Source organism: Cataglyphis hispanica, chromosome 23 (genome assembly GCF_021464435.1).
Source record: "Cataglyphis hispanica isolate Lineage 1 chromosome 23, ULB_Chis1_1.0, whole genome shotgun sequence".
In the NCBI taxonomy this organism is placed as follows: Eukaryota; Metazoa; Arthropoda; class Insecta; order Hymenoptera; family Formicidae; genus Cataglyphis; species Cataglyphis hispanica.
This window is the reverse complement of record NC_065976.1, coordinates 673,538-687,170: the sequence shown is the minus strand read 5'-3', so window position 1 is coordinate 687,170 and position 13,633 is coordinate 673,538. Positions and strand designations below refer to the sequence as shown.

Here is a 13,633-nt window from a genome sequence, read left to right as displayed (position 1 = left end):
GATTGACGAAACCGACAAATATGCAAAATTCCAAATATTCGACTTTAACGAATTTGTAATCTTTTATTAAAATAGAAATACAAATTTCAATGTAATGAAATATTTCACGATTCGTTGATTTTGATATTTAAATTCACCGAATATGGAACATCGAGCTCTGTACATATTGTCGCGAACGTTAATGAAAATGAAATTTAACAAGACAATATATAAAAACAGATCTCGTTATGCAGCTAGTAAATTGTTCTCTTCTCGTCCAACTAAAATGTAAAGACTTTAACCTCTCTAATTAAAACGTTATTTAATAATCAGATTAAATTCAAATTTATTTTACATATAGCTTATAATAAACTGAATATTTTTTAGACTATATATATATATATATATATATATATATATATATATATGTTTATATCAGTCTGAAAAATATTAATATATTACTAAATTTCTCATTTTTAAATGTTACAAACTTTTAATTCTCTAGTATACTACACTAATTTTTTATAAATACTTGATTTCTCGGTATGTGTAAGTTATCTTATATAAAAATAATAAAAGTTAACTATTCCATAAACTATTAATTTCTCATATGTATTATACAAATTTATAATATAACAAAATAACATATATATATATATATTGTGTAACGTAAATAATGTAATCATTATAAATTTAAAAGTACTTAAAAATTTATATTAAATAAAAAAAAATTTATATTATATTATATTAAAAAATTAATTATTTTCTTACAAAATTTAGACTTAAAAATTATTATTTAACGTTCACTTCGATACGTACAAAGATCATTGCTGTGAAATGTTGGATATCTGAGATTTCCGTTTCCTTGCATTCCACTTTATTATTTTCAAATTATTCAAAATACGATCATAAACTCATTTCAACTAAATTAAATTTCGATCTTCGCCATTCGTCACAGTTTTCTATAATTTTTCTCCACCATTCTTTTTTGCGATTTAGCGCAACACAAATATCTCTATGATAGATAGATTGTCAAGGATTACAGTCGTTTTGCCAGTCCTCGTTTTGTCCTGACTCAAATACTAGTCGATATTTTGATTTTTCTTGATTTTTATATTGAGTTTTTTCCGAAGATGCCCCGATTTTTACCCGGAAATATTAAATCTTCAGTCGCTATTTCTCCAAAGTCACATAAGTTATTAGATCGTGTAGAGACATATATATGTAAATTCACGAGTGATATTTTAATGTGTGACAAATAATTCTCATATATACATCTGTAAATGCATCGGTAATATTTGACATAATAAACAATTGAATATACATAATGTTTTTCAAAAGCAATTACTCAATGATCATAAAATATAAAAAATGTGTTTGACATAAAGTGTGAATGTCTATGTGATATATTTTAAAGTTAAATAGATTTAACAAGGGGACAAATGTTTGATTGATAGATGTTACAAGAAAAAAACCGTCAATACCGAGAAGAAATAATGAATTATCGCACTGATTGTGCGGAATCTTTCTATCGTATCGGAATCCGTCGTATTATCTTACTAGCATGAACGCCGGTTAAGTGTCTTTCGTTGAATCAGTTCGAACGACTCAGAGATAATTCGTCCGGACTAAAAATAAGAGTGTCACTTCGATCCTGCGCAAATTGAGCCGAACGTCGGCCTTTATAAACGAGCTTGAACGTCAGCCAATCATGATTCGGATGGCATGTCTATTTAGTTATCTATCTGCCTACCTGGATCAAAACGGAAATCTCCGCTGCTCTCGCGATATCGATTCATCTCGTGACCGACATTGAAGATTCGGGGCCACAAGAGAAAAGACAGTTCGTCTACTCAACTTACCTTCTTCCCTCAAAGACCGTTCTTAAAACATCGAAGTCAGCGAAATATTTAAGATGCCTCGATATATAGAGTACCCACCCAAGAAAATACAAAGTCAGCCTAAAGTCGATTATCTATATAGTCATTCTCTTCGATCTTTTCCAAAGGCGCCTAGTGTCGCTAATAAAAATTGTGTGTAAATAAGTTTCTAGATTGTAAAATAAAATAAACTAACAAAATGAAAATCTAATTGTTCAGTGATCCTAAATTGTTGTTACAAAAAAAATCTAATAATCCATGAGACTTTGTTTCAGCATTGGAGAATTAAAAAAAGTGAATTCGCAAAAGAGAAAAGATTCGGAGTGATCTCAATCTCTCTCGCTTCGTTGGCTCGTGTTTCCCGCCTTAGAAGGACGTGTTAAAATCGCGCGCGAGGATATCTTAAAAACTACTTTTGGCCAGAAACGTACGCCGTTGCGACGAATAGCTATTGGATGTAGCTCTGTGATCGCGAGAGCTTGTTGCTCCTCTTGGCGGTGTAGATAGGAAGGGCGTATCGTCCGCGAATCAAAAATAACTGAGATTTAATTAATGCATTTCAGTGCAAAACCGTGCTGGGTGTCTCTGCCAAACGTTAACCCTTTCGATGCGCGAGAAAAGAATGCTATAAATTCTGATATAACGTCGAGATTAATGCATAGAAAGTAATCATGTCGCGTACACGATATTAATTTGCAAACATTTTGACAGAATTAAATTTTTAATGGAATAACATTTAATTTAACAACTTATAATTATCTTGATATTTTTAATATGGAATTTCTCCGACACATTTAATTTCAATTATAAAAATTATCTAATATGCAAAGAGAAATAATACATGTGTAGATTTCTTTTTTTTTACATGGCATCGAAAGAATTAACAATGTTTGAAAAATTCCATCCACATAAACTACATTTTTTTATCGTGATTGCAAAAAAAAAAAAACAGAGGTAGAGAAAAAGCACATTGATAATGAAGCCTGCAAAGTTATCAGAATTCTATTTACAAACTGCAAAAATATAATATTCCAAAACCAATTTACCTAGAATAATTTCGGTATCCTCTATTGCAAAATGCATACAAATTTTGTTGCATATATAAAATTAATATCAATATGTTTTTAATTAAATAGCAAAATTACACAAACTTTCATAATTTTTTATACGTTCTTCCAACGTAAATTTATTTCAATTTATCAAGCAAAATAAAAATTCTCTAAATCTGTAATCCTGCCTATTACTTTTTATATACGAGTTTAATAATTTTCTATACACATTACATCATATTTTGCGGTACATTTGTACTGCGATGCACATTAATTTGTAATTTTTGACTCGCATATAATTCGTAAAATATAATTCGATGTAAAATTATCCGTTCATATGACGATCAACGTGTGCATGTTAAATAGCACCTTTGATCAGTACTGCACGTTGAATCTCTCTAGATCATCAATAATGCATAAGAACGCTCTAATAATACAGCGAGCGTAAATCGAAACACGTACGGGTTCATAGTTCGGAAATGTAATTTCTCCAACGTCATCGTTTTCGTTTCTCTTGAATACTATATACAATACGGAGAAAAATTTCCACCATATATTCATACACACATGCACACGCACAATTTATGATAATTTATCATAATTCCCCCAAATATTTTCAATTGACAAATTATCTTACGGTTTAACGATGAAACTTGTTATCGAATACTAAAACGGAGACACTAAGCACGGTTTCCAGTCGAGATCAATATTGGGCATCATCTCCGACAAACAGTGATGTACCGTAATGATTCGATTATATCGATTCACGAATAAACCTCATTATTCGAGCGAGATAAGAGAAAACCGGTTATTTCACGCAGCAACTCTCTTAACATCGGCCATAGTTCAACTCTCTCTCTCGAGATCTCGCATCTAACGATCATGCTAACTATATACGAGGAGTTGGTCAAACTATAGTTGATGTTATATGACAATAACCGGTCATCAATCACTCGTTCCTTAACGAGCCAGTCGTATTCATGGCTGATTGCGTTACTCATGTGCTGTACGTGAAGATTATGCCCGATCGAAGACGCGATGCAAACTCTCGCGAATACGAGATTAATTAATTCTCAGTTACCCGGAACCGATCACCCGTTCTCCCGTCATCATCATCGTCTTAGTCGGAAATGACCTCTCGAAGATGAGCAACGGATCTTAAATCGAGAGCGGTGCCTCATCGCAACGGTGTACGAAGCCATGCTGCTGCTGCTGCTGCTGCTGCTGTTGCTGCCGCAGTTGCTGCTGCTGCAGCAACTTGGGTCATCCGCTGGTTTGCTCGGGCAGCAGTATGCTGACGGATTTGCGGTTCGCCATGGAGACGGTGTGGTGGTGGTGATGGTGGCCGCCGTTTGCCGCCGCCAGGACGGACGTCGGTGGTGGCCGATGGGATGGCGCGACCACGCGTACCTCCGGCCTGGGGGAAGCCTCCCTTAGAGGGCTATCGACGCCCACCAGCTCCTCGGGGTTCGCCGCCAGCGATGCCGACGTTCTGCAACGACGACCGCGAAAGGCCGTTCGCTTTGTCAATATGCGGGTTCGTCTCGGCCGCGTGAAACCGTCAGTCCATAAGACAAATTCATATTCTATACATCATATTACTGACACCTGGAAGATCTTAATTTTGCATACTTATTTATTTTCTAAAATGTCTTAAAATATATATTTATTATAATTTGATTTATTTTTGAATTAGCAATAATTTTTCAAAAAGTAAAGCAATGCGTGCAGATTCTTTAGAGCGGTCTTATGGACTGAAAGTTGAAGGACAAGACGGTAGAAAATTCATGCATTTTATACTATATAAGAATAAGTGGAATTATTAAATCTTACTTAAAATTTGTCGATTGTTGATTAAATAAAAATTGATTTTATATATTTAATATTTTTCAATTGACACTCGAATTGGAGACTACTTTTCTTCGCAGAGAGACATTTTATTAGTTTCACAAAGTATCTCAATCGCTATTGATGTTTATTCAACGCATCTGAGCCAAGTAAACAAACAGAATTCACTTACCTATGCTGCGGAGGTGGCGTGGGTGTTCGCGATAGAGGGAAACTGGCAACTTCCCTCGTCACCGAGAGCGACCGGATCGATCCGAATGTTTGGTCCGGCGATAAATTGGCTCCGACGGTTTGCACCATGCCGCTACTGGAACATGGACATCGGTTAATTGTCAATTAAGCTCTTCGCTATATATGCATACGATGTCGCTTTTGTCTAAACTCTTAAGTTTCTCTCCGAGCGCTTACCTTCAAGTATGAGTCAACATCGGCTTTGTTCTTATTTCTTTAGCAGAAACATGAATTAATCACTTGTCTGTACTGTTCAAACTAAGAATGGACTAACAAGGGAAGTTCGGCAACCCGTAAATTCAAATAAACTTGAAACACATCAGACATAGATTTTATGGGGATAAAAAATCCTAATTCTTTTAATATTCTCTATTATCTTCGTTAAAGTTAAAAAAAAAATGAAATAAAAATTACCTATTGCTGATTTTGTAAAACATAAAATAGTGCAATAGCCTTAAAAAAAATTCAATTTTTAAGAATTTTAAAAGTTTTGAGATTATACTTAATTATTTCTTGTTCTAAATGGCGTTTCAAAAGAAAATTTTAATAACATAATAAATTTTAAAAAATGTTTGGAAAAAAAATAAATTTTGAACATCAATACTATTGCTGTCAACCGTTATAAATAAATGACGCAAAATAAATGAAGTAAAAACTCAGAACAATAACAGTACATGGTTTCAGTCCGCTGCAATTTTGTTCTAGTGTGTCAGTCTTCGATTAAGTATGTTTAATGATCGCGTAATGACGCAACAAATCTGTTCTTTTTCTAACAGGTCTTAAAAACCTTACACTTTGTTGCCTCGTACGAGTTCTACCGAACGGAAAAGCGATTAATGCTACCACGCAAGACGTTAATAATCTTTCTCGCATTTGCATCGAATGACATTCCGAATTGTATTCTTAAATACAACTTCAATTGCGTTTTTAATATAACAGAAAAAGTCACGTTATAATATTTTCTATGATTTATAAAAAGACTATGATTTATTCCTTGATATTGAACTTTTTTCATCTATATATAATTTTTTTTATATCTGCGAGAAGAATTGCTCGCAGATGTAAAAAAAATTACAGATTTTATCAATATGAAAGAATACGAATATATGACTCAGCTTTTCGAATAGATGAGAGGTTCGAGAGAGTGCACAGAAAGATTTGCAGACTGACATTTGAAAAGTCCCGCATATGTTACAGCTTATAACAGATATACGGCTTTTACGCGAGTCATCTCGTCTCCTCTTTCTCTCTCTCCAATTGCCATGCCGTTACCATTTGTCAAGAGACGAAAAGCCTCCTGGATTTGAGAGCGGAGAGCAAGAAGTTAATCGATAATTCCGATAGGTATGGGTTATAGATACGCATTCAATTTCTCTACACGCGAAGCCTTTGTGCCCTTCGCTGACACGAGGAACGTCTCGTTCTTGTCCCACGCTCTACTAAAAGTCGCAACACTATTTTAAGACTTAAAACGCGACCGCGAGAACAAAGACATAAGAGACGAGATTTATTCACGAAGCTTATCTCTAAAAGTGATTAAAACGCAAAATGCGGAATAATAAGTTAAAGATCTCGAGATTAAGCGAAAGAATCATAAATGTTTCCCATTCATTTAGAGAAAAAAAATATATATATACATTTCAGATTAAATTGAATCAATTCGATTAATTCGTTGTAAAAATATTCACACTTTTTTTAATCTTTAATGCTAAATATTTCGCTAATTAAATGATTTTAAAATTCTATCAATATAATTGAAACTAAATTTAATACATATTGTTAAGCTTTATTGATTTACGAAAGGATTGGTTTTTTCGGAAATTATATTTTTTCATTAAAATAGATGTTAAAAAATGTAGAAATTAAATTAAGAAATTTATACATGTATATAAAGTTTTTATATAAAATAAGGATTTATATAAATAAAATAAAATGATTTATCTCAGCGCCCCACATAGTTCTCGATAAATGAGACAAGCCTACTTATCTGATTGTGAGATAGATTCAGACGCGACTACGGCAATTCGCGAAACGATTATCGGGCCGATGACGGCCCGGACGGAAAATAGTTGGTCAAAGTGGATGATTATTGATGTCTTGGGCGCTTCGGAAAATGCCATGAATTATTCATTCAAACTCGGTTGAGCACGTCGATGGATGTCGAAGTTATATCCGACAAACTCACTATTCTTCTCACGTGCGGAAATTCGCGAACTTTTCGGAAAAAGCGATTTTCTCAAGCAAATATCTGATAGATGAAGGTCTTGTCTCCTGAAAAGACTTCCGTCTCTCTCTCTTTTTTTTTCACGAAAAAACGAAAAAGAATCGATTATAAAAGTGTAGTTTTAAAAATCGAAACTTTGAGACTGAAAAACACACAAGATTCGGGAAAATTTATTCGAAATCTGAGACACAAGCCCTTTAAACTAAACTCTGAACAAAGCTAACTCTAAATTGAGCAAAACAACTTTATTTCTTATATGCGAATAATAACGTTTTATATATCGCAAAAAAAGAGAAGCTTTCATGATTCTTATCCCACTTATCTACGGTAATATATTTATTCCAATTTCCGAGTTGACCCCACAGCATATCGTGAAAAAAAAAAAGGTAAACACAATGTATTTATCACGCTGTCTTGTATTACCTTAGGCAGCGTAAAATATATTCTCGCGTAAAAAAATAACGAAGGGTTCTGAAAAGGACTTCTCGTATATATCATAAAAACTTCATACTTTCTATGTAAGTGCCAAAACACGAAAGTTGTTGCTCTTCAGGATTTATCTTCATGCATTTAAATCAAAATTTATAAATACAAAAACATATATAATACTGTTTTTTAAATTTCGACAACGCGTGATGGCCCTGAAATATTTCTGTTTCGCAATTTATTAATAAGGATGGTAGTTAGAAATAATTATAATCATTGTAGCGAACATAGAAGATCACAATTAAAAGTTAATACATCGTTAATCTGTTCGATCGTCCAGGATCGAACGGATTATTAAAGTTATTGATAATTGAAGGGAAAGGAGGAAAAGAAAACTTTTAACGAATCGATAAGTGTTGACGTAAAAGAAAAACTTTTAACAAAATGATAGTTTTTTAATACTTCATCGTAAAAAGTGGCATCGATATTGAGTTGAAATTATACTAGTTGAAATTATGTATGCCAATGCAATGTTAAGTGCAATATTAGATAGACAATCGCATTTAAAGTTGTTTTCATTTTTCATAATGTTAATTACTATCACATTGTAACACGCGATAAAAAACGGTTGTATAAAAGAGACTTTAGTCATCATACCTTCATCGATTATCGTGCAACATTATTTTTTCATCAAATGCAACAATATTGCTATCATTATGTCTCTGATCCCAAAGAAAACGCAGTAGTAAAATAAATTTCATATATTAAAAAAAAAAAAACTTTTTTTTATATATAAATTTAACAATTTAAAAGCAAATATACAAATATTCTTTAAATGCGTGCTGTAGTGTATAATTGCAAATGTTAATCGCGATAGAAATTGATTTTACTTAAATTATTTTTTCTTTTGTATCATATATAATTATTGAAAAAAGAAAGAATATCTGCCAATCAAATAAATTTTTAAAGACAAAAATTTGAAGATCAATATGATGATTGACGTACGCATATGATAGTAAGAAATATATAATAATAGATCAATGACACATTAAAACATCCACGACTATAAACTTTAAGCGGTTAACAGTACCGAGCTATGTTTGTCCTACAGATATGGATATAGTGCTCGATAAAATATGTATGAAATTTATTTTTAGCGAACGCGGCCTTTACTCGAACGACAGCTGGTGTCGTTTTTACATCGAAAAGGGAACATTTTGTATTCGCGAAATTACAGTACAAGGGACTTTCAGTATTATTAATTAATTCTCTCAATATTTCATTCTTCTATGCTCGATGAGTGATCCGAAATAAGCTGCATAAAGTAACTAATTCCGGATTCGTTAAAAAAAGAAGAAAATAAACTTAAAACTGCATTAGAATGGAAAATGTAAATAAAATATGATAGAAGCAAGACAATATATAAGTATACGCTATATCACTCTCTTTCTTTCTTTAAAACGTGATGTCAAAGCTTAAGAAAATATTTTTTATCTTCGCACTCAGTATAGTAACATTCAGAATCATTTATATTTTCCATTATAATATACAATATTTAAAGTTTACTTTCTTGATTTTTCCGAGCTTAGCAATAAAGTCTTAGTATTAGATATACGTAAAGGTAACGTAAGTGAAATATATTGAAGAGCGAGCCGCTTTGAACTTACCTGACAGAACCCGAAGTCACCAGGAAAGGCATGGGGGTCGGGCACGGACTCATAGGCGAGCTGCTCACGGAACTGCGAGTGCTGCTCAAAACAGAGTGCGGACATTGCGGTGGACCCACGTGTGGCCCTCCCACGCCGCTTCCCCCTTTACTAGATGCACGATTTTTCAGACACGGGATCTTCGCCCATCCACTTACGTCCTTGCCAGATACCCCTGAAACAAACAATACACATCTCTGGTTATTTTAGGGCTAAGCGTCGAAAACAAGCTAATGACCAGAACACACATGCAGTATTCAGATGAAACGTCAATATTTTTCAAGTCTTTTCAATGATTTAAAACCTAGAATTTTTTAAAAATCATGTTATAAAGGTGAAACTAAATAAAATATCTAATTTTTTTTCATTTAGATTAAAGCAAAGAATATTTTTATAAAGAATTTTAATATATTTGAAAGATTTATCTAAAAAATTAAATTAAATTAAATTAAATTCTTTTTTTTAAATGTTATACAGTTACAAAAAATAAAGTATGTAATTAATTGAACTTTAAACTATAAAGTATTCAACTTTAAAATATCATTCGATGACATGGGAAAGAGAAAAAGAAAGTATACTAGTATAAAATAAATAACTTTATAATAATAGATTATACTTCGCAACAAAATATATTGCAAGTCTAAAAAAGTCTTGTAGTAAAAAAGTTATTATTATTTTTAACTATTTCTGCTTTCAAAGTCGCTACAAAAAATTTAATTTTTCTCCTAATAGCTTCAATAAATTTCAATATTAGAAATTTTACATTCAATTTCAAATTATAATATATATATATATATATATAATTATATATGATGTGTGTGTGTGTGTGTGTGTAAATAAATATTGCAAAGTTTCAAAAGTAACAAATGGACATGTTACATTAAACAATGATTTCATGTTACTTAAAATATTCGTTAAAAATTCCGCGATATTAATAAAATTCCTGTGGCTACGAAAAAAAAAAAAAAACGGTTTTAAGGGAGAAAAAATAATTATGTTATCATGAAAACTATGTGCGTTACACGCCCGCTGCGTATACTTATATTAGTCGTAATAAGAGTCGTTGCGCTTCTCTCGTACCGCAACATTATTGCAGCGCCAAGATAATGCGACATTTAGTATGCAAAGGGAAAACTTTTCCGACCTTTTTCAAATCCACTGCCATTTGAATATGCACGTTGCCTGAGATTTGATGAGGCGATACGCGCGTAGAACGTCTCTCTCGTCGTCGTTTAGATTTCCATTAAGAGATAGGAACCGAACGCGCGCGTATACAGGAATAATTAGATCAGTTCTATTTGACATTCGTAGCGGCCAAAATTGTTACAACAGATTCTAAAAAACACACTTGTTTTTATTAGATAGCATAAAGAAAATTTCGAGCATACCATATATTATTAGATGTATTTCTTCACTTTAAATATTTAAAATAGATTCAATTTAGATGTTAATATTATTTAAATCGATTCAATATTGATAAGAAAAAGTTCTTAAAATTTTAAATCTTTTCTTTTAACACGATAATGTATAATTTTATCAAATTTATTATTCAAATGCAGATGTGAAAGTCCATTAAGCGTTCTTGGGATTACGGTTGATTGTCAATTAAATTCCATCTGTCTACCAACGTCAATGTTGGATAATTCAGACAGGAAGGAAACTGCTGCCCGCGAATGCAATGCGGTGGACAGCATGAATTTGTAACACGGTCGGACTCTCTTGACGAGAGGATCTGCATAACGCAAAGCAGCACAGCCGGTTCTGCAATTCGGTCCTCCAACAATGAGAGATCAGCATCGATAAAGCCTCTCTCTCGTCCCCGTGTTTTTGTTCCCAGCTATACGTTACGCGTACGAAAGCGAAAGAATGATGGCTACTATCAAATGCACGCCTGTACATTATCGCGATGTCGTAACATCCGAATCGAAAAAAAGCAAGATAGATATGCGAAGTGCGAATGTACGATACACGATTATAACTCCTAGTCGATAACATAATCGCGCAAAGTCATTTTAATGCAATCAAAATAATGTGTTATAAATATTTATATGGTTAGTTTATAATTTATGTAAAAAAAAAATAATTTATTATAATTTGTTTCCTATTAAATTTTTCGAGATATTTCGAGATTATGAGAAATTTGCTTTCTTCTTACAAATAATTTTTATTTCAAAAAAAAAAAAAAAAAAAAAAAAAATTCATGAGCAAAGCATGAGCTCTTGTCTCATGACTTAAATTAACAAATTCAATTTAATTTCAAAATTTAATAAATTAACGTAATAAATAATGACATAAATTCTACCTTTCACGAAAATATTACTTATATAAACTTTAAGAAAATACAATATAAAATTTAATATTGTAAAATGAAAGGTTATGGAGATTAAAGACGGGTTAATATTTACTGAAAAGATATTAAGTTCAAAGTTCTTGAAATAACGGAGATTATACTGACGTAAAATTAACAGAGTTTAACGTAAACTTTAAATACGTGAAAATGAAACAATATTATAAATATCAATGATAAAATTATAAAATTGTAAATTAATTTCTAATAATTGAAAATGATATATAAACATCTAAAATTACTTTTTAGCAATCCAATAACAACTATTAACTATATCATTAAAAAATCATCATAGTTCCCTTTGTCTAACAATTTCAATTATCTTCTCTCATCAATTCTCGTTTAAGGACAAAAGCTGTGAGCTAAATTGAATTTAGCGACGAGTATGAAAGTGTGAGTTCAAATATACGAATGTTTATGTCACCTAGTTGTCACATATAATAGTCATACAAGGGCTGCTTAATCTCGAAGTCAATATAGCCGTCACTCTATTTCAGTTAGAATCTCCCGGGCTTCGCAAAGCCGGACAATGGCAGAGAAGAATGACGCAGCGGCATCGTATATCTTATGCCATCAGTACAAATAGCGCAGACAATAAGAAGACATCTTAATCCAAAGGAAAACCGTTCGTCTCGAGATGAAATTTCCAAGCGGAGATTTTCATCGCAGACGAGAAAAGAGAGGGAAAGGACGAGAGAGACGTGAGGCACAAGGCGGTCTGAAAGCGACAATCTACCGGAATTTGTTTCTGTCCAACGTCTTGGATCTCAATAAACTCACGGCAAACCGCCAATCGATTACCCACATCCATGTATCTGTATATATGTCCCAGATTCTCTCCTTTTAATCGCAAGTAATGAGAAGAAAGACAGCTGTTTCAATTTCGCACGTTATATTAGAAATGATAAAAGTTAAAAAAAAATATAATAAATTAAATCTTAATTAAAGAACGTATCTTTGTGATATCACGATATATTTTATACAATAACAGAAAGAATAGAGAACGATATTCTGTTCGCGGTACTTCTTTTACGTGCTTAAGATTTTTCATACACATATATGCAAACAGCTACATATATAACAAAATAATATCGTTTTAATTAAACCTTTGTTTAATCGACCAAGAAAATTGACCGAAAAATAGATCGAAAAAGGTCGAAGATTCTACAACTCGGCCATCGGCTAACAGCATTTAATTGGCCGACAGGGCATCACCGAATGCTTGGTGTAACCTACTTTTGGTAAAGGCCAAGACTAAATCTGCCTGGCTAACATACGTCGCTATGTTATGCCGTATTAATCATTCCGTTTATCTGACTGCGCTAGCATGCCTCGCGCCCCTGCACGATAAACCTGACCTTTTAAAGAAATAAAATATACTATCAGATTCTGATCATAGCAAGCGCATCCTCGCGAAAGATCAATCGGCATTTAAACGACGATTGATAACTGATAAATTGCAAACCGCTCGCGGAATATGCTCGATCCTCGGCAGAGATATGTTATTAATGCAAACCTCTCGGGATCTAAATACTGCTAAAGCCGCCGATCTAGTGCTTGTGCGGAATAACTACGCTAGCTATTCATGGATATGATATCATGGAAAGCTCAGGAGATATTTAGTGGGATAATGAAAAATCTTACTTACAAAAATAATTACAAAATGCAAAATAAAATGTAAGCAATATTTTTCCATATCTTCCGCATAAGTAAATATGGAAAGTTATTTTGAAAAATAAATTTATTCTCTTTAAATACTACAATTAATTGTAAATGATTTTTTTAATATTATCATATTAAATTAAAAGGATCAAAAACGGTCCAAAACATTTTTAAGGTACATTTGTTAATAAAATTTGACGATAATAAATTTGCGCATCAATACCCCCTCTTATTTGCCGCTATATTCCCATTTAATTAAATTAAAGGAGAACTTTTTTAAG

At 32.4% G+C, this 13,633-nt stretch overlaps 1 protein-coding gene across 6 annotated transcripts in view; it reads right to left on the bottom strand.

Annotated features, from left to right (window-relative positions):
• Window positions 1-484: 484 nt before the first annotated feature.
• The window catches only part of LOC126857947 (uncharacterized), a 53,603-nt gene continuing 40,454 nt past the window's right edge, over window positions 485-13,633 (bottom strand). For 5 of the 6 annotated variants that reach the window (XM_050607880.1, XM_050607883.1, XM_050607886.1 and 2 more), the window contains exons 4-6: window positions 9,305-9,518; window positions 4,929-5,063; window positions 485-4,400 (exon numbers count right to left, since the gene is read on the bottom strand). In XM_050607880.1, coding sequence (XP_050463837.1) covers window positions 4,172-4,400; window positions 4,929-5,063; window positions 9,305-9,518 — 578 coding nt within the window. In that variant the 3' untranslated portion in view covers window positions 485-4,171. The remainder of the gene's footprint in view (window positions 4,401-4,928; window positions 5,064-9,304; window positions 9,519-13,633) is intronic. The other variant, XM_050607881.1, reaches the window with a different exon arrangement.